Source organism: Parambassis ranga, chromosome 16 (genome assembly GCF_900634625.1).
Source record: "Parambassis ranga chromosome 16, fParRan2.1, whole genome shotgun sequence".
NCBI classification, from domain to species: Eukaryota; Metazoa; Chordata; class Actinopteri; family Ambassidae; genus Parambassis; species Parambassis ranga.
The window spans coordinates 21,892,277-21,915,031 of record NC_041036.1 but is presented as its reverse complement, the minus strand read 5'-3'; the positions used below and the strand labels follow the sequence as shown (position 1 = coordinate 21,915,031).

At 41.9% G+C, this 22,755-nt stretch overlaps 1 protein-coding gene across 2 annotated transcripts; it reads left to right on the top strand.

Annotated features, from left to right (window-relative positions):
• The first annotated feature begins 34 nt into the window (after positions 1-34).
• brd2b (bromodomain containing 2b) lies at positions 35-17,078 on the top strand. 2 transcript variants are annotated; one of them, XM_028425309.1, is made up of 12 exons: positions 35-147; positions 9,685-9,973; positions 10,110-10,259; positions 11,893-12,034; positions 12,135-12,298; positions 12,790-13,287; positions 13,379-13,507; positions 13,583-13,828; positions 13,904-14,157; positions 14,225-14,556; positions 14,920-15,045; positions 15,547-17,078. In XM_028425309.1, the coding sequence occupies exons 1-12, from the start codon at positions 116-118 to the stop codon at positions 15,675-15,677; spliced, it is 2,493 nt and encodes an 830-aa protein (XP_028281110.1). In that variant the 5' UTR covers positions 35-115; the 3' UTR covers positions 15,678-17,078. The 2 variants fall into 2 exon arrangements, with proteins under 2 accessions (XP_028281110.1, XP_028281111.1); XM_028425310.1 differs by having other exon boundaries at positions 10,110-10,247; positions 14,240-14,556; positions 15,547-15,683.
• Positions 17,079-22,755: the final 5,677 nt, after the last annotated feature.

The window sequence follows — 22,755 nt, the reverse complement described above, 5'->3', positions numbered from 1 at the left end:
AGCGGAAGCGTCTGGGCGCCATTTCATTGCAGTGTTGCTCTATGATAGTTCGGAGGAAGTGCTGCGTCCACACGGTGGAAACATTGGACCACAGTGTCACTCCTCCCTCCGCCCGATGGAAGCGCTCGTCAACCCGCATCAGGACAGGTAATGTCAGCGGCGTTTAGTAAATCAACCTGAAGGCGCTTGATCGTTGCTGGGGAACACACAAGAAAATCCTCCCATAGCTTTAGTTATTGCAGCCGTTAGTCCTACAACAGCCGAATGCATCTAGCTTTTACAGCAGCACGAATGGCTGAACATCTGCTGAAATGTAGTAACATCTGTACTTGTTAAATGAACCCGCCGTCCTCTGTTTAGTTCTTTTCTTAACGCAGTGAGCAAAGATAAAAGCAGCTGCAGCCCTGTGTACTGGGTCACTCGGTTGTCCCCGTCTGTCTGTCTGTCTGTCTGTCGGGTCATTCATTGCTCTGACACTGTCAGCGCTTAAATCTTTACACGACTGATGTTATACGACTATTATTATGCTCTGCACGCCTCCACATACAGCGTTAGCAAACCTGCTAGTTTGTATCGCCCCTTAAACGGGGACATTTGCAGGGCTTTGTTGTTCAGTGGCGCTAGCTAACCCGCTAGCCCAGTTTCCTGCTCACATCTGTGCTGGGTTCAAGCACCTGTCTGCTGAGGAATAGTGAAGCACACAGCGATGTAATCAAGAAGAACTGTGAGGTGTAAAGTTCTCTTCGTGCATTTCTGAGACGTTAGCTGTCAATTGTTAGTCTCCGTCAGTGTGAAGCAGTGTTTACAAACAGCGAGGGCGGGGCTTTCAGCCACGCGATCACCAGCTGGTAGACGGCGTGTTCCCAGGACGGTCTGCGTGAATCCGAACTGCGGGCTTTTCGGTCCTTATTGGTAGGAGCTCCGTTTTTTTCATGTGGCCTTGAGTAGGAAAATCGATTTCACATAAATCACACATATATGGCGCTGCTAGTTAATAATGAAACAGAATAGAGACCCGGGCGTGTACAGCGAGATCCGTTTGAGTTAGCTGGGTGACACCTGGCTGGGTCAGCGGGTAACTTATGCTGCAGTCTCCATCCAAACGACCTGCAGCAGGATTTTATTTGTTGTTTGAGTAAGCCGGCTCAACAAATCCAAAGCTCTGATGGCTGGTATTATGACATTGGCTATGAAACTGTCTTTGTCATTGCAGGGTCTGTGTATGTTTACATTATAGCTTGCTTTGATGCTTTTCTTCAAGAAGATATAGCATTTATTATTATGACTTCAAAAAATCAATGGGGCAGATAAGAGGCATGATGAAAGGTCATTAATTAATGTTTACCGTTCATTGTCTCAATATTTAACATGCTACAGAAACTGAGACCAAAAACTCTACTGAACTCAAGATGTGTATTAAAGTATGTGGTCAGTAAATAGTGCAGCACCTTTATACATTTATAGGTTCCAGCTAAAACTAGGGATGCACCGATCCACATTTTTTCACTTTCGATCCGATTCCGATACCTGAATTTGGATATCTGCCGATACCTATAGTATTCCGATACCATAGCTCTATTTGCTTTTATATCACTATGATTATTATCATTATTGTTGATTTTACGAGGCTGTAATAAACTTCTCTCCAAAAAGCAACTTGAGGTAAGTATGAGGTTAGAAAACGGCAGAAATCCCATCCTGAAAACAAATATGCAACTTTAAGGGTTTAAATGGATATTTATTTAAATTTCAAGACAGGATTACTAGATACTAGTGCAATATACACCATCCAAGAAACAAATCCTGTCATATGAATTAAACAGCACAAATATAAATCACCACTAGGCAGCAACCCTAACCCTGGAGGCTGCGATTGTAGTTTGGCTCTGTGAACCCCTGCACTTTTTTACCTGAAGCACCGCACTACAGAGACTATGTGTATCTGAATCAACCCAATGCACTGTGAGACTTATCAGTGACATTGGGCAGACATCTGAAGTCCAAATATCTGTGGTAAAGCTCAGGGCTGGAACTCCTTTTAGCTTATCGGCTAACTTGGTTGACACTCTGTTGTACAGTTCAGGTAGCGCCGTCTCTGACAAATATCTCCTGGACGGTAAACTACACCTGGGCTGCAAGTGTTCAATCAGGCTGCGAAACCCCTCGTTTTCCACCACTGATAAGGGTTGGTCATCAAGTACGATGAAGTTGAGCAACTTCTCTGTAATCCCTTTGGCTTTTACGTTGTCTGCTGGAAGTTTATTTTGCCTTTTGAATGATTCCAGAAGTGATTCTTGGCGGCTCTTCTCTTCTTTCTGCCCCCTGGTTAAAAAGTCCTCGTGCTCTCTCGAGTGGTGCTTTTTCAGGTGTTTAATTATATTTGTAGTGTTGAACGTCGCAACGGAGGTTCCACCTCTCGGAACGATGGCTTTGCAAACATTGCACGTTGCTGTCTTACTTTGTGGCGTTTCGACCGTAAAATATTTCCACACAGCGGACATGTTGTATGGCGCTCAATGCTTAAACTGCTACTTGCAAACTGCAGAGGATTTCCTTAAAGGAGGCGTGTCATCTCTGTCAGTGTCTCATTGGAGCACAGACACGTCACCTAGCCCGGGATCACTTGTGAGTCATTAACTCTGAATCGGAAATTTCTCCAGGTTGGATCGGAAATTTCCGATCCGTTAATTAAGCTGGTATCGGAACCCGATACCGATACTGGATCGGATCGGCCCCATCCCTAGCTAAAACTCTGATCATAATCTGTCCCCAATGTTATGTTTGCAGCAGAAGTTGCTGTGGTGTTATAGTCAGGTTAAAAGAGCCACCCTTGTGTTCCTGTCTCTAGCTTTAGGCTCAACACAACTCACTAACTTACCAATCTCACTTAGTAAGACAATGCTCAGCATAATAATGCAGAGCATTGTCTGAGAACTGAGAGAATGTGTTGTTCAGCAGGCATGTCTATAGAAGTTAGTATCAGTATTAGACTGATTCTGAAAATATTGTCATATAAGGGTTGGATGTGGAATATGATTGAAAGAGCCTATAGACCAATATCAATGGTGTAAAGTGGATACTACCAATACTAGTAAAGCATCTACCTTCATAAATATACTCATGTTAGAATTGAATCATTGTGAGAGGCCTTTGCTGACACTTTTTACTTCTCTGTGCTCTTGCCTATCTAACCTGTGTGCATTCATTTCTGTACTGCGTGCTGTGTATCTGTTGAAGTGTCTCCTCTCACACACAGTGCAGCGAGCGCAGGTGAGGTGAAGATAATGCTGACTGCAGCAGGGAGAGCTGGGGAGGGGGGTCGATGCTGTGTTCAACAGTTCAGCATTGCTTCCATTTATTGATTTTTGGGTGGCCTTCTCTTCCTCTGTGGGCTAGACAGGTTCATGGGCTGTAATGGAAGGACATCGGGGCCAGTTCCAGCCTGTAGGCATGCTTTGCCCAGGTCTCACTAGTGTCATTTTGTCATGAAAATCTAACAATAGCAGTAGGGATGTAACAATATGGAAAATGTCATGCGTTAATTATAGTGACCAAATTATCATGGTTATCAATATTATCCAAATATTTTTAAGTTCTGTTAAAGTGTCTAAAAGTTGAAATAGTTTTGTTAAATCTTGTGATTATCGTACTCTACCATGTCAGAGACATCTGCAGTGTGGCAGCGTCTCATGAAATAGACAACGGAAAAAAGTTTGCATCCTAAATTTCCCCTCGCGGATCAATAAAATGTCTGTCTGAAAAGCTGCCTTGTCTGTTAGGCTGCCCTGTCCGTTTTGAGCATATGAACATTGACGCTTTTCAATGTTTTAGTCTATTAAATTGTGCGCACCCGATCACAACAGTGGCAGCATGCTTCAGATGACCATGCTGGATGTTAAGCCATCACCCAAACCTCATTCAGCGAAGCTGCGCTCCTATGTTCAGTGTCGCTCTGTGCGCAGGACATGTGCAGAGCGACATGATAGTGTCTGTAAATATTATAACATGTCAAAAACAATTGTCTAAATATTCCTCAACAGGTTTTGTGCTGATATCACTAGATGAGGGTATATGTTGATGTAGTTATAAGCTGTGATATTGCGCAGATGCGCAAATGCACGATTAGTCGATTTTTAGACGAAATGTGAGGGTTTCAGTCGACCAAGACTTCTTTGGTTGATTTAAGCCCTACAAATTACAGTCCCCTCCAAAAGTATTGGTACAGTGAGGCCAATAGCTTTATTTTTTATTTTATATTCAAATAATAAATAGCACTGTATGTCTATGCCCAGTTCTAGATTTGGTTTTGTGCACACTGCATTTATTTAACCAGAGAGCTGTCCATAGGTGAAAAAACAGCTAAAGAAAATCAATCAGAGCCATTGCACAAACATGGCCAGTACAACATTTTGGAATGTCCTACGGAAGAACAAGACCTCGAACAGAAAGACCACAGAAAAAAAGCAGCAGTTAATGACAAACAATTTGCAAGTTTTACCATTAGTGATCTCCTGTTTGCAGCAGACTTCATGAACAAAAGCACAGAGGCTACAACAGAAGATGCAAACCACTTGTTAGGAAGAAGAATAGGAAGGCCAGGCTGAAAATCTGACGAGCCTCGGATATTCTGGGACAAAGTTTTATGGACTGATGAAACAAAGATGAACCTTTACTAAAGTGACAAAATGGCTAAAGTTTGGAGAGAGAGAGAGACGATCTGCTTGTGATCCCAAACACACAAGCTCATCTGTGCTCATCTCAACGCAGTGGAGGTAAAGTCATGGCTTGGGTTTGCATGGCTTCTTCTGGGACAGGCACATTAATCTTCACTGATGATGTAACACCTGATGGCAGCAGCAAAATGACTTCAGAAGTCTCCAAAAACAGTTTGTCTGCCAATGTAAAGAAAGATGCAACCAAACTGACTAGGAGATCCTTCATCATGCAGCAGGATCAAAAACACACTTCCACAACAAAAAAGGAGGCTATCAGGGGCAAGAAGTGGAAGGGTTTAGACTAGTCATTATTAATTTCTGTTCGTTAACCCTATAGAGCATGCCTTTTACCCGCTAAAGAGGACACTTAAAAGAGAAACCCCTAAAAAATAAACATAAACTGAAAGAGGCCGGAGTGAAAGCCTGGTAAAGCATCACAAAAAAAGAATGTTTGGTGATGTCAGTGGATCCCAGACTTGATGCAGTTATTACAAGTCGTTCCAATACTTTTGCTCACATGAAAACTGGGATGGGTGAAAAACAAAGGTGCCATCTTCTAAGTTCCAGATGTACATACCTGGAAATAAAAGCTGGAATGTTGATCTCTTCTCTTATATTTATCTTTTGATGTCAAACCCAAATGTTTTCAGGCTATAGTAAAAATAAAGGAATGGCTCCTCACTGTTCCAACACTTTTGGAGGGGACTGTATAGGAACAAAAGTAAAACATTAAAAATACAATCCAGTATAAGCAATAAGCTAAAGGGCTCCTAATTTTACTGTGTATTTTAACCCTTAAAACATTAAGTATCCATACTTTAGTTTAATGTTACTCAGTCCGTCATTAATAGATGGGCTAATGATGGCAGAAAACGGCTAAGTTAATTCACTTAAGTCTTCTCTGTTGTTGTTGTCTGCCCAAAACAAGATCTATTATTAAGAAGTTTATTTCTGAACTTATTTGTCCTGTTTAATGTTAATGTTGACATGCACTGCTGTGACTTAAGATAAGAACATTTGAAGGACAAAGTTACTTTAAACGTTTGCTTCATTATTACTTTGAAGCAGTTTGTGCATCTGTTATCAATACATATTTCCATGGCTGGTTTGTGCCTAATCACAACTCACCAGCCTGTTAGAATGAAGTAGTTCACTTGACCTAATGATTTGTCAGTATCAATTCAGAACAATGTGGCGATTTAGAGTCAAAAACATGTAAGTGCAATTGTCATCAATTAATCGTCAAATTAATCGTGATTAATTTTTTTGCCAATATCGCCCAACCCTAATTAAGGTATTAAGGTATACCGGCGGGGCACACAGGTACCGACGGTATCATTTTTAATACCGTCAATAAAAATAATGCAATGTACTTATATAGAGGATAAGGATCAAATATTAAACATATTTTATTTGATGCCTTGTGTGGTTGAATCTTCAGTTTTACTTCAGTAGTATAATATATTTTACTTTTGGAGACGTCTGATAAAGTTTAAAGGCACACGGCACGGTATTAACGTATACCGGGTTAAATTGTGGAGGCCGTTTGACGGTATCGAAATTTGGATGAAGTCTGTGTAGCGGTGAAATATTCTGCTGTATGAACATCTTGTGCAACTTTCTCACAGCATTCATCAAAAGGCGCAGGCAGTGCAAGTAAAAGGGTTGTTGTGCGATGGCGTGTGTCCAAAGTAGTCACCAATTTCTCAAACGGGTTGCTAACGGTGCTGATTGTGCACGTCTTTGGCTAGCATGAATGTGATGGCGTCTGTGATTTCTTGGTGTCTCCGGGAGCTGGTTGGAGAGTCTGTTGCATTATAAAGAGTGCACTCGATGGAAGCCTGACTTCCATCGAGACTTTAATTTTATGTGGCTTTTATGTGGCACAGACATACATTTAAATGTGAAATTGTCCAGTTTGTAATGTTTTTTCTGCGGCTGTTCTACAGTATGAGTGAAAACATGCACTAGTGTGTGACATATTCCAGTCACAGGTTAATTTGCACAGACCAATCTATGTGGTCTCTTGGCTTGTCTGATTGATCAGTACAGGTCATGTCTTGCTGTTTTTGTAGCCATCAGCATCACCAGATGCAAATGCAGCAGAGCAGACAGGCAGCTTCCAGTTGATCCATGGTTTATTTGGGTAAGTCCTGCAGTGTCTTGTGGGAGTGATGTTCTGTCTAAAGGTGTTTATGTACCCAGACACAGCAGCAGCAAATTCCTCTAGGTCCACTGAGGAGTCTCCTCTCAGAGCTCACAGCACTTTTGAAACACACTTAATTTGTACTCCAAAAGCACATCCCAATTTGCACAGATTTATCATTCCATACTTTGATTGTCTTACTCACAGGTGGGGCTGGACACTGCCCTGTAGAGATTTTTCGTTGCTGTATACCTGGTCACGAATATTACACTCCTTCATTGTTAAATCTACATACTAGTGGTCTTTTTTTACTTAGTGACTTTTTTTCTTAGGTGCATCGGCACAAAAGGTGCACCACATCACACTTAACATCGCAGTTTGTGAATTAAAAAATGATTCAAATCATATACACCATTATTTATTTAATAGTTGTGATTGAGATATATATTCTGTTTTCTTCAACATGTTTCTAATGCAGCAACAGTATCTCTTCTCTGATCTTCCTCGCCTCTCTTCCTCAGTTTCTTCTGTGTCTCCTCTCTTTCTAAAGCTGAGCTCCAGCTGACAGACTCTTCATTCTGTCTGTTACAGTTTTAGCTGTATGCAGATATCATCCTGGCAGACAATGCTCCACTATAGCAGGATAATAACAATACTGTATAAATGGGTCATGTAACCATGTACTATAACTCCTTAAAACCAGCTGACTGCTGTCAGTCAGTGAATCAGCCTTAATGGATGGAACCATGCAGGTCAGATAGCACTGTCCGTCAGACCTGCTGTTCAGTCTGTTATAATGCTACGAGCACGTCACTCCCCCTCCCTGAACATGACCGGCTCGTCATCATCCATCATTCAGGTCAACAGCAAATTAGCAAAACCCGGATAGTAGCAACAAATCCTGCTCCTCTGCTGCATGTTCACCTAAACTGCGGTTTCTGTTCTGCAGCGAAACGTCTTTAATACCTGTCTGTCTGCCTGTCTGTCTGTGTGCGCACAGCACGGTGCAGTGAGAGGGCAGTATGAGTTCTGCACACACGTTTCAATAAGTCCGGGCCTTGTTCTCATCACCTCGGGAACATGAACACATTTCTCTGTTCTCGTGGAGTATGGAACAAGCTTCAGCACACATCAGCTCTGCGCAGCATATGTCCGTGTTCTTCTTCTTCTGGATTTCCTGCGGTCTCGGTCTGACTGCAGCAGACACGTTTTCAAACACACACACGGGGGGCCCCGCCCTTCACCGTCTCTGATTGGTTTAGACCATGATATGAGTCTGATGTATATCTGTTGTTGGACCACAGGAAGACTTTTAAAAGTCGCGGAGAATGTATCTCTCTCTAACAGCTGGTTGCACCGGTGCGACCTCTGATATTTTTTGGTTGCACCTTTGAGAAATTATGTCGCATGTGCGAACAAACTGGTCGCACTCTAGAGCCCTGATCAGGGTGGACACTCGTGGCTGCTGACGACATCATGCCATGTTCCAAGGGCTGTCATATGATTTGCTCACGCTCACGGAGGAATGTAAACAGACAGTAGACACATGGAGTTGAACTCCCTCAGTGAATAGAAGGGTCTGCATTTCACCTGAGACCACTGTCTCCAGAGTGCAAAGAGTGGGAATGCAGCTGTAGAGCCGAGTCTGGCGTGTTGTCCGTGAGCCAGGTTTAAGTGAGCACAACACTCTCTTATCTCTTGATGTAGGCTTACTCTGGCTCTCAGTTCATCCATCTTATTTTTGAGGTTTCAATGATTTATTTCTGATTTATTAGCTAGTAGCAGGCTAGACAGCAGCGGTCTTGTAGCCCTAGCTTTTAGTTTCTTTCCATGCCTTTGCTTTTTTGCACACTGTGTGAGGCTTGTGCTTCTACCACGAGGTCGTAGCTGCCGTTCCTTTTGGGTTGGAGTTTGCTGTATCTCGTTGTAAGAGGAACTCAAGGTCATGTTTAAACTTCAGGTGGACTTTGGCAATGTTTAATAATTCCTCATGACTGTAGCGTATTGTCGCGTAGGAAAATTGTGTTACACAAATACACTAGCAAAAATATCAGCATAATAACATGCTGGTGCCGGGAGAGCTACACAAACAGGTCTGCCACCTTGGGAGCCATGGCAAGAATTAATTAATGGTAAGAGCTCTCAGTCCACATTTACTCTCCTACACACAAACATAAGCATGCAATGACAGGTCGGGAGAAAGTTTGACTGCATTATAAAATCGTTTTCTCTGTCTTTGCAGCACCAAAGCAGAGTTACATCACTTTCACAATATGCACTTAAGAAAAGTTACAGAGGTCTGGACTTCGGAGACCTCAATGGTACCTACGCCCAGATTTTGTCCTCTTACAAATGCTTGTCAGTAGTTACATGAAGTGGATGGTCTATCCTTACAGAAGAAGAGTGACTCCCACATGCACTGAAAAACAACACATGGCAGAAATGCCATTGTTACAGTGGAATCAAACTGGTATTGAGAATTGTGTAATTTCTGCTGGTACTGCAATCACATCCTTAGTAGAAATGTTCCTGCCTTACATGTGTATTTGTTGCCAACAATGCATTATCTTTCTTTATTTAAATAATTTTCTATTTCATGGAATGTTTATTTTTGCCCTCACTACTTTGTACCTTAATTAGCCACTTGGAGAGACATGGGGTGGAACTCAATCTGCAAATGTTTTATGTTTGTGTTCTCTTAAAACACTGCTTATCATGTTTTGCTTGTCTCCACGTATAAGGAAGGGAGATACACTGTTGTATTAATAAGTGCTGAAAAAATCTTTTTCTGTCCTCTTGGTCTTCTTGTCTCCCTCCCTTTAGCTCTCTGGTTGGGTTGTCCAGTGGCATCATGGACCAACACACCAGCTCAGGCAAACGCATTCGAAAACCCTCCTTGTTATATGAGGATTTTGAGAGCCCGTCTCTACCACACACAATGCCCCAGGCACCCCCTCCACCTCCACAGCCCCTGGTGAAGGACCCTAGCCGGCCGGGGTGTATGACCAATCAACTGCAGTACCTACAGAAGGCCGTTTTGAAGACCTTGTGGAGGCACCACTTTTCCTGGCCTTTCCATGAACCTGTGGATGCCTATAGGCTTAACCTGCCGGTAGGCCAGCCAGCTACTTTCACTATTCTGTTGTTGAGTTTGGAATGTTTGTGCAACACATGGTGTTTTGTCTGCTGTTATGTGTTTTTCAGTTTTTGATCAAATTAACTTTATTTATCATGCCATATGTGTTCAGGATTACCATAAAATTATCAAACAACCCATGGACATGGGCACCATCAAGAAACGCTTGGAAAACAACTTCTATCGCAGTGCAACTGAGTGCATACAGGACTTCAATACAATGTTCACCAACTGCTATATCTACAACAAGGTAAGTGAAAAGGTAAAAAAAAACTTTTTAATTACTTTACTTGCTCCAGTAAAAATAATACTGTTATTCTATGTTAAAGATCACATTGCAAACAGGAAACAGTTATATAAACTGCAAATTACAATATTTTATATAATATACACTGCTCAAAAAAATAAAGGGAACACTAAAATAACTCATCCTAGATCTCAATCAATGAAATATTCCAGTTCAAAATCTTAATTCATTACATAGAATAACATAAAATTGATCAGTGTAAATAAAAATTATTATCCTATGGAGGTCTGGATTTGGAACCATACTCAAAATAAAAGTGGAAAATCACATTACAGGCTGATCCAACTTGAGAAATGCCTCCCCACACCATTACTGACCCACCACTAAACCGGTCATGCTGGAGGATGTTACAGGCAGCAGAACGTTCTACACGGCGTCTCCAGACTCTAATTCGTGAAGAGCACAGGGCGCCAATGGTGAATCTGCCAATCTTGGTGTTCTCTGGCAAATGCCAATCACCCTGCACGGTGTTGGGCTGTAAGCACAAGCCCCACTTGTGGAAGTCGGGCCCTCATACCACCCTCATGGAGTCAGAAAGATGCATATTAGCAGAAAGATGCATATTAGTGGCTGCTGCAGGTCATGTTGCAGGGCTCTGGCAGTGCTCCTCCTGCTTCTCCTTGCACAAAGGAGGAGGTAGTGGTCCTGCTGCTGGGTTGTTGCCCTCCTACGGCCCCCTCCACGTCTCCTGGTGTACTGGCCTGTCTTGGACCCTGTTTACACATAGCGGGGTATTTTGAACAACGAATATTTCCTTCCTTCCTGTTTTCCAAAATAACATCGTGCACACATCATCATTTTCAAAAAAGTTTCCATTTACATTAACCCGCATAAATACGCCCCCAAGCAATCACGACTACGCCGAGCCTGTGAATGGCAGTGTAGGAAGAAGGAGAAAGCCGAGCAAGCCAATGAGAAGCCTCATTGCAGTCTGGGTCTTTGAGTCAAAAGTTGTTCTAAAGTTGCTGAACCTGGATACCTAACATGTCTCTGCTCCTCTATATAGTAAGAGGAGCTGTATTTGCAAATGCAAACATGTAAAAAGTGCTTACACCAAAAGAGATGCAAACGCTACCCGTCTCCGTTTTTCAAAATACCCGTGTATGTGTAAATGGGGTCTTATGGTATCTCCTCCATGCTCTAGACACTGTGCTGACACCTTTATAGGGCTTGTCTTGATAACTGCCTCTCAACAGCAGCTGAAACTGATTCACAATCAGTGTTGATCCTAACTGGACAGGCTGATTACACAGAGGTGCGACTTGGAGTTACATTGTGTTGTTTAAGTGTTCCCATTATTTTTTTGGAGTCCCAAGAAAGCACAAAAAGAAAAAAGAAAAGGGAGGAGGCAACTTTGTCACTTTATACATTTTCAGCTGATGTCTGTAAAAAGAACATGGAATTAATCTACTGTAAGTTTCTGCAGATTTCAACACACCCCTTAAAAAGTGTTGCGCATTGTCTAAAAAGAAGGCATTTTAAGGGCAAGTTGTAGACTTTTTCTTCAGGTTCATGTGACACATAGTAAACAGACACATGTTTTCAGTTTCTTTGTGCAAGTATTTCTATAAATTGTTTGGGTGGTCAGCCCACAGATGACATCGTGCTGATGGCCCAGTCCTTAGAGAAGATCTTCCTCCAGAAGGTGGCCCTAATGCCGCAGAAGGAGGTTGAGCTTCCTCCTCCAGCTCCTCGGAACAAAAATATCCGGGGAAGAGGGCGCAAATCTAGTCAGTGTAATAAGTTGTGTTAAGAAACATTGTCAGTAGTTCCTATGAAGAATACCCATTATCATTGTGTCTCTGAATTTAAATATATTTTATGTCTCAGCATCAAGGGCCCAGCAGGTGCCAGCAGTGTCCCAGTCAGCCTACTCTCCTTCCTCCTCAGACACTGGGGAGTCCATGCTGGCTAACTCTCCCCAGACTGTGCTGACCAAAAGTGTGCCTCCGGTGAACATTATGAACTTACCCCCTACACAGCCAACAACCAAGGTACAACAAAACCACAAGGATAATAATAACGGGCCTTGCAATGCATAAATTAGGGATTTGACTACCAAGAAACCTGAAACATTTTCAAGTAAATTTTAATAGATCATAAGGTAATACTGTATTAGTCGCGCAGTGAGGTAAATGTGCAGTGTTGCAACCGCGGAAAAGAGGAAGGCAGTAGCACACAGTGTTAAACAATAGAAAGTAATAAATATATGAGAAATACAAAACGGTGAATAAATGATTTAAATACTTTTCACTTATCACTAGGTTAAACCACGCCATGCACATTGATGAATTGGACACTGTTATGGAGGCCCAGAAAGGACATGAAGACAAATGATTTTACTGTAGTGAGGGTGTGGTTGTTTATCAGTGATTTTACGTTCTTGTGTGTGTTTGTGGTATAGCAGAACAGTCTAAAGGCAACGAGAAGGAAGGACTTTCAGCAAGGATATAGTGGCTTACAATCTGTTTGTGTCTTTCTGTAGAAGAAAGGTGTGAAACGAAAGGCGGACACCACGACTCCCTCCACGATGGGTTATACTGTTAGCCTGTCCGGAGCATCACACATGGTGGGCTTGGGAAAAGGGGGGCATGGGGGCCAGGTCCATGACACCTCCTTGCATCCAATCTCCTCAGTGGGTAGCATGAGCTTGGAGACCCCACCAGGGATGGGCCTAGTCAGGAGTCCTGGAGGTCCTGTCCTACTCCAGCCCATGATGTCCAGTACAGGACGAAGGGTAGGCAGCGGACGCCCCATCAAACCCCCTAAGAAGGACTTGCCTGATTCTGTCCGACCACAACCCTCTAGGAAGGGCAAACTAAGCCTACAGCTAAGGTACTGCAATGGGCTGCTGAAGGAAATGTTGTCAAAGAAGCATGCGGCATATGCCTGGCCATTTTATGTACCTGTGGACACAGTGACACTGGGACTTCATGACTATCATGACATCATTAAGTGTCCTATGGATCTCAGCACTATCAAGGTGATTTATCTACTGTAAGGTGCTAGCTAAATACAGAAGCTACAATTGTGTTAAATATTGTATTAAATATTTCTCTCCAAATGTTTAATAGAGGAAGATAGACTGTCGTGAATACAGAGACGCTCAACAGTTTGCCAGTGATGTCAGACTGATGTTTTCCAACTGTTACAAGTACAATCCACCAGATCATGATGTTGTAGGGATGGCACGGAAGCTGCAGGTGAGTTTAGTTGCGTAATGCAGACATAAATAGCCAGTGAGAAAAGTCCTTTACTTTTACCGTTTTATGCCTCAGGATGTGTTTGAGTTCCGATTTGCCAAGATGCCTGATGAACCACAAATGGAATGCACAGCCACATCCATGACTGGACACTCAACATCCTCCTCATCCTCTTCGTCATCCTCCACCTCCTCATCTTCCTCCACCTCCGAGAGTGGGCCCAGCAGCGAGAGTGAGGAGAGCGAGAGCAGCCCCAGCTCAGACAGCGAAGAAGAGCGAGCTCATCGGTTGGCAGAATTACAGGACCAAGTGTGCACACAAGTAAGACTCATACTCTCAACCAATTTCAAATTTCATGTGAAACAATGAATGTTTAAAAATGTGTTTTTCTCTCAGCTTCGGGCTGTGCACGAGCAGCTGGCTGCCCTTTCCCAAGGCCCCATCATTAAGCCCAAGAAAAAGAAGGAGAAGAAGGAGAAAAAGGAAAAGAAAAAAAAGAAAAAGCTGGAGAAGCGAAGTCGAGGTGGCAGAAGCAGAGCGGGATCTGAGGAATGGAAGATGCCTGGGAAGATGCTAAAAAACAAGTCTGCCAAACCAGGTGGCTCTCAAGCCAAGAAAGGGCAGGGGAAGAAGAGCAACAAGAACAGCAAGTAAGTAGCAGTAGTGATGGTTTAGTATGTAATAGGAAACAGACATACAAAGTTGTATATGTACAAGTGTCTCTCCTTTCAGGGTTTCAACGAAGCCTTTCTACCCCCCACTGGCCACCTCCATGCTGCCACACTATGACTCAGAGGAAGAGGAGGAGATTGTGCCCATGTCATACGATGAGAAGCGCCAGCTCAGCCTCGACATCAATAAGTTACCGGGCGAGAAGCTAGGCCGCGTGGTCCACATCATCCAGTCCAGGGAGCCTTCACTGAGGGATACCAACCCTGAGGAAATTGAGATTGACTTTGAAACACTCAAGCCATCCACACTGAAAGAGCTGGAGCGCTACGTCATGACTTGTCTAAGAAAGAAGCCCCGTAAGCCTTATGGCGAGCAAGGTACCTGCTGCCAAGCTAATACAGACATGTCATTCAATAGACAACAGCACCTGTATCTGTATCTATCTGTAGAACTGGACTACTTGGACTGAGTTAAAGAATAAACAGTGCACCAATAATTCATGTCATTTTGTTTGCTCCAGTTTAAACACATGTCTTTACCCTCCCTGTGCGACTTGCCTTCTGAGTAAATACTGCTGCTCTTTGTACCATATACAATACTATATTGATGATTATCAGCGTTCTGAGTTAGAATGTTTAGCGTGGCACCAGAGTGCTAGGTGCTTAATGCCACCCTGTAATCCTGCTAACATGCTATAACACCTTCATAAATCTGATCAGGTCTGTTTTATTCATTTTCAGCAAAGAAAGGCAGTATTGGTAAATCTAAAGAAGAGCTGACTCTGGAAAAGAGGCAGGAACTGGAGAGAAGGCTGCAAGATGTTAGTGGACAACTGAATTCAGTCAAGAAATCTACAAAACCTAAAGGTGAGATCTTAAGGCCATGATCTGAGTCAGAGCCTCAGAACCTGGCAGTGGGTTTGAAATACACACTTTTCATGTGTACTTATGTTTTTATATGTATTTTTTAATTGAACAGGCAGAAAAAACAGCATTTTCTTTTAACCATTCTGTGAAAAAACACTGCACTTGAATAAAGTTGAGTTAAATAGAAGCCTCAATTCCCTCACTTATGACCAGTAATTACAAAAATCAAGAAAGGATATGGATGATCAGCACGCTTTCTACACTTAATGTGCTGAGTAGATACTTACAGCATTTTTTCCAGTATTGCTGACACCTTTTCACAAAATTGTTGTACACACTGAGTGTATTGAATTTAAATACAACTTTTTTAATCATGTCTGTCTTTGCAACTATGCTGCACAGCCATGTTTGAGTTCTCTCTTCTAGCTATGAGTGTGCTGTTTCCATACAGGTGCAGGACTTAATATTGCAGTAAAAATACTTATATACTTCTCTTCTCAGTGGAAAAGCCTAGTGCTGTGGAGACTCACACCCAGCCGTCACGCCTCAGCGGCAGCAGCTCCAGCTCAGACTCATCCTCCTCCTCCTCCTCCTCCTCTTCCTCAGACACCAGTGAGTCTGAATCCAGCTGAAGGAGGCTCAGAAGAAAAACCGTAATAGCTCAGGGACTTGGGCTGGCCCAGGACATGTCTCACCCTGAAACAGTGGTTGACTGACATATTCAACTGTCAGAGTGGAGTGTTAGAATGTTCTGAATGTGGGAGTGATGGGCATGAAGCAACATCTCTAGATGTAGCCCAAACACTAAAGGCCTTGGTTTACACACTTCCCCCCTTTGTAAATTCTTGTACAAACATATGTTTCTTTTATAAAGAAGATTTTTATGATGATCCCCTAAAGAGGGAGGTGGAGTAATAAGGGATGTAGAAAGACTGGCCTTATTCCAAACACTACTTTGGCTGGCCTTAAGAAGTGTTGTCTGTGGTTAATGGAACAGAAGAGAATATCATTAGTCTACACCCACATCTCCTCAGACTTTACTGGAATTTAGACCAGCCTTAATCACAAGCCTTGCTTTTCTAAGAGATTAGATGCATAACGTTGACTCAACTATAATAATCCTGATTGTTGTTCACAGTAAACCAATATCGTGATGGCTCTTCCATATTTACATCAACAGTTTACACAACTTTTTCTCTGCCTCCTTTAGAGCATGAAAAACTAGCTGAGATTATTGTACAGCAACAGTTTGAAATACTGTGTGTACAAGTGGTTCAATCTGTGTTGATTGGTTTGGTTGCACTGTTCTCCTAAAAGATCCACAACCACTTTAAAACCTACAAACTCACTAGCTGAAAAACTGCCTCATTATTATTCTGATTTAGCATTATGTTGAATTTAGGAGTCCTGTTCTGAGCTGAACACAGGTTGCTGATTAATGTTTCCAGTTTCTACGCTATGCTCATCATCTAAATTAATGCATCTCTCAAAGAGGTCCATAGGACTTGAAAAGGCTGCTTGGCACTTAACGGAGCAAATGGCGACGGAATAAACACAAGCTGACAAACACTACGAGCTTTTCTTACGAAGAGTCCTTATAGTCCATGCATAGTTAAAGCTCTTGAACGTTCAGTGAAATGTATGCTTGTATATACTTCACCTGTATTTGCTGTTGCACAGATTGTGTTGTATCTCAGCTGCCCAGCCTCCTTTTTAACCGTAACCTTCTGATTTGTTTTACTTTGTTTTTTACATGTTCTGTTGCATTCCACTTCATTGTCTTTGTTGTTTTCTGAAGAGCATTGCTGCCTCTGGTTGCTTCCTCTCAAGAGCAGACTAAAATATGTTAATTAAAATAATCTCTTCTGTAGAACAAATGTGTTTGACATGGCTATTTGTGAGTAAAATCATCCATCCATCCATTTTCTCTAACCACTTTGACTTGTAGTTCAGGGCCATGGCTGAGGGGGTGGAGCTTGTCCCAGCTGTCAATGGGCAACAGGTGGGGTACACGATTCTAGGAGCTGGGAGTAAAACCCTGGCCACCAGATTAATGGCATCAAATCATTTATCAGGCACTGTAGTTACAGCTTTTCTTTAAATTATTTTTTTTTTGTTGTAATATGTAGAATATGAAATCTGAAAAAATGCTAAACAGTACTCTTCTCTTATTTTGGTAAATGGTAATCACTACAAAGGTTGTGTGCAACTAATAGACTTTTATTTTGTGATTGGTAAGTGTATGGGGACCTGCTGTCTGAGCATCTCAAATGTCAACATCAAGAACTTAAGGATTTCAAGCAAAACTGTTGGAAAAGAGTGTTTTCATTTAGACCTTTAGGGATGCTAGATGATGTTTATGTTTCATGTACCACATTTATCTCAAGCTTGCAATCAATTTGATGACACACTATATGTATAATATATATATCACAGTACAAACGGTACAGAACTGCAGAACTACTCACATTAAAGTGTCCACAGGTTAAAGATGCGCTGGCTTCATATGCTTTATTTTTAAGAGGGAATATGTAGTTATGTACACTCAACAAAAATATAAACGCAACACATTTGTTTTTGCTCCCATGTTTCATGAGATGGACTTGAAGATCTAAACTTCATTCCAGATACACAATATTACCATTCCTCTCAAACATTGTTCACAAATCTGTCTAAATGTGTGATAGTGAGCACTTCTGCTTTGCTGAGATAATCCATCCCACCTCACAGGTGTGCCACATCAAGATGCTGATCTGACATCATGATTAGTGCACAGGTGTACCTTAAACTGCCCACAATAAAAGGCCACCCTGAAATGTGCTGTTTTGTCTCACAGCAAAATGCCACAGATGCCACAAGCATTGAGGGAGTGTGCAATTGGCATGCTGACAACAGGAATGTCCACCAGATCTGTTGCTCGTGCATTGAATGTTCATTTCTCCACCATAAGCCGTCTCCAAAGGCGTTTCAGAGAATATGGCAGTACATCCAACCGGCCTCACAACCGCAGACCACGAGTAACCACACCAGCCCAGGACCTCCACATCCAGCAGGTTCACCTCCGAGATCGTCTGAGACCAGCCACTCAGACAGCTGCTGAAACAATTGGTTTGCATAACCAAACAATTTCTGCACAAACTGTCAGAAACCGTCTCAGGGAAGCTCAACTGCATGCTCGTCGTCCTCATCGGGGTCTTAACCTGACTCCAGATCGTCGCCGTAACAGACTTGAGTGGGCAAATGCTCACATTCGATGGCGTCTAGCACGTTGGAGAGGTGTTCTCTTCACGGATGAATCTCGGTTTACATTGTTCAGGGCAGATGGCAGACAGCGTGTGTGGCGTCGTGTGGGTGAGCGCTTTGCTGATGTCAATGTTGTGGATCGAGTGGCCCATGGTGGTGGTGGGGTCATGGTATGGGCAGGCATCTGTTATGGACGAAGAACACAGGTGCATTTTATTGATGGCATTTTGAATGCACAGAGATACCGTGATGAGATCCTGAGGCCCATTGTTGTGCCATACATCCATGAACATCACCTCATGTTTCAGCAAGATAATGCACGGCCCCATGTTGCAAGGATCTGTACACAATTCTTGGAAGCTGAAAATGTCCCAGTTCTTGCATGGCCAGCATACTCACCGGACATGTCACCCATTGAACATGTTTGGGATGTGCTTGACCGGCGTATACGACAGCGTGCACCAGTTCCCACTAATATCCAGCAACTTCGCACAGCCATTGAAGAGGAGTGGACCAACATTCCACAGGCCACAATAGACAATCTGATAAACTCTATGCGAAGATGTGTTGCACTGCATGAGGCAAATGGTGGTCACACCAGATACTGACTGGTTCTGAGTCCCCAGACCGCCAATAAAGCAGAAACAAAATGCACATTTCAGGGTGGCCTTTTATTGTGGGCAGTTTGAGGTACACCTGTGCACTAATCATGATGTCAGATCAGCATCTTGATGTGGCACACCTGTGAGGTGGGTTGGTTTATCTCAGCAAAGCAGAAGTGCTCACTATCACACATTTAGACAGATTTGTGAACAATGTTTGAGAGGAATGGTAATATTGTGTATCTGGAATGAAGTTTAGATCTTCAAGTCCATCTCATGAAACATGGGAGCAAAAACAAAAGTGTTGCGTTTATATTTTTGTTGAGTGTAGTAGTGCATTCATTTGCTGAGCAACATGGTAATGTGACTGGTGTGCTGACAGAGTAAAGGATGATTCTGTGGTGTCCTTATAAAGACACTTTTAGCTGACATGGTGCAATGCGAAGAAGATTTAAAAATGAAAGCTCTTCAACTTGCTTCATTCTGTGGATTCACCACAGATTGTATCCTCAATAATGCACCCCGTTCATGTATCTGCTATTTAAAACTCATACACAGATGTGACATTTCAAGTGAGGATATTCATCTTTCTTCAAGGTTAGACACATTGAAAGTGACATGTCTGACAGCGTGACATGCAAAATGCAGGAAAGGCTGGTTGTTTGGAGGATAACTTGTCAGGTCCTTGGCTGAGCTTTGCTAAAACAGCAGGTCTCCTTCCCACGAGGCTGTTTATCACTATTACAGGTCAAGCACAGTGGACTGCCTACTGAGGAATTTTTTACATGGTCGGATGATGAGAGGGTTTCACAGCAGCTGAATGCCTGAAGAACCGTCAACATCAACGGAAGCAACTCTGACATGTCCAACAAGGAGCCTAATAATTCTGAAGAATGCCAAAGTATGAATGTCTTTATAATCCTGCAGTCATGCAACTTTCATACAAGTGTTGGATGACATGAAATTATTACATCATTAACACGTCATCATGCCAAAGGACATTTTAAAAAATCTACTTTGCTCTATAATTGTAGTCTATACAGGGTTAGAGGAGATGTATGCACCAGACTCTGAGTATAAAACTTATCACACCTATAAAATACAATAGTAAAACGGAGTATCGTGCAAAATATAAGATCTTTTATTTGAAACAGTCTTTAGCTGTCCCACTGTCCAAATATATGACAGTAGTCAGCCTATGTCATTGAATTGAGACCATGTGAATTTAGGTAGTGTAATACCATACATGAAATATTGTCCAATACTTGGACTTGTATTGCAGCTGGTGATCTATTCTATTCTATTCTATTCTATTCTATTCTATTCTATTCTATTCTATTCATGTAGTGCATTTTACAATCATTTTACAAAAACTCCCTTTTAACAGGAAGAAACCTTGAACAGGAACCGGCAAAGGAGAACCTTCCTGCTGACAGTCTGCTGGGTAGAGGAGGAGAAGAAGAGGAAGACAGGACAGAGGATGAAGGAGAGAGAGAGAGAGGAACAAACATGCAGCAAACATGATACATTACAGAGAACAAACATGATGGTTCTACTACCTAAATCAATTCCTACATATACCAGAGTAATAATAAAGCTATATACAAACTAAATATAACTTTATTATAAACAGACTGCAGTAACAGGAAACAGGCAGGAGGTAGCCACTGGCAAAGTTGCGTTGAGGGTTAGGTGTGAATTTGCTGCTGAAAATCAGACATATTTTATATTTGTACTAAATTCCTTTAAATAGTATTTATTCTTTATTCTATTCTTTCTGTGTAGTCATTGTTTAAAATTGCATGTGAACCCATCTACTTTTTTATCTATAAACACATGCTATGCCTACAAAATGCATTGTATTGCTTAATTAGCTTGCTTTAATAGTTAATTTGTGAGTGGAAAACAAGATGTGTGTACAACTTCATGCTATCACAGGAAAAATATGTGATTTGTGTATGTGAGCACAAAAAAGTGACACAAAAAATCATGTTGTTGTGTACAAAATAGATTAAATTTACATGATTATTGCATTGATTTGTGTTGTACCTTCTGTTCTGGTTCCTTTCCCTCATAATCGGTCCCAGAGGTGACTGCGGCAGCACTCAGCCCTATAATCACAGATTAATGTCACTTTGAGTCTAAGGTATCACTGACATCTGCACTTCTGCATATACCACTGTCGCTGTATTTCAGAGACATCAATTTATTCATCGGATGCTCCACACACACACTTCTATTATATATCTGGCAGCTATCTCATCCATCACCATGAAAAGCTTAAAGCCTGAGTCAAATAAATCTCACAGTTCTCTGTGGTTGTCTGCCATTCTGAGCCACTATTAGAAGAACGACAGACATTATTACTGATCAGTTGTGTCAGGCCATCACTCCAGGAGCAGCAATCTGCTCACAAGATTGTGATTATTAATAGTGACTGTAAATGTGCCAGCGATCACACCGATGGCTGTGATGAAGGGTTAAGTTAACATATTAGCCTATTTTATAATAATATGTTCTGCATGCAGTGTAGCATCAATCACAACTCAACATCAACACAGCTATGTACACATTCTACTCAATTTGGAACAAAATATTGTGTCACTGGAACATAATCAACTAGTTTAAGACATTTACAATGCATATATTTGTCTAAGAAATCTGGGAACAGTAAGTGAAATCTCTGATTTTTTTAAGGCCAGTCTATAATTTAACGTGAGGCTTCCTAAAACTAACATCTAATATGTTGTGTTGTGATTTAAAACTCTTAACAAATGAAAGACCAAGGGTGAGGTGAACTAACATTCATGTTTTAGTTAAGAAAAACATATCTTAATTGTTATCTAGGGGAAAACTTCAGCTTTTGAAAAACTAACTGGAAGAATGTCACTAATAAATGATAGTGTGTGTGTAGTGTAGATAGGTGACATTTTTTTGGCACACTTTGGGCCCCTTAACTGATCATTGTTTGAACGCCCTAACTGAGTATTATACGCACACTGTACCCATCTTCTGATGACAAACAAAAGATTACATAAAGCTCCGATCATCCAAACTTCTTTCTTGAACATGAGTTCACTGCATGCAGATGGCCTCAACAGTCAGCAGGTCTTGGTTAAACAGAGCACTTTCGGGATGTGGTGGAACAGGAAGTCCACATCATGAATGTGCAGCTGACAAATCTACAACACATGTGTAATGCTGGCACGTCATAATGGAGCATTTTAACTCTAGTGTCTCAGGGAATAAACTCATGCAGTGGAATGTTGCACCAAAAGTGATCAGTGAGACACCTGTTAAAAAACAAATTAGGAGCCTGCATGTGAAGATGCTTTTAACAGTAGAAGAGTCAGGTATTTCAGTCACAGAAACAAGTGCATGCGAGACCTACAGTATGTCTCTACATATCATGGGTGCCCTTTCAGAAACTAAATTCGAAGGATGAATGGCTGGATGGTATGCATCACAACGTACATACTTTCAGGAGGCTCACTAGTTGTTCTGTAACTTTTATGTAACTTGGCAGCGACATGTAATCTAGTGTGAATGTACCACACAATACACAGATATGCTGGTCCCCAGCTGAAATGAATCCTTTGCAAGTCTACTGTGTCCACTGTGGCCCTTGTAGAACAGGGAACTCTGATTCCCTATTTGCATGTCTAAGCAGTTTATGCAGCTCCAGTTGTTTTTCAGTTACCCTTTTCCTCCCAACATTGGAGTTACGCAGTTCTTGACACAATGGCAGCACACACTTTTGTAGTAATAGATGATAACATAGCCTTTTCAATTCATGAACACATCATTGGACAACTCCAATCCTTACAGCATCAAATTAAATTTGCTACCAAAGATGTAGTGACCA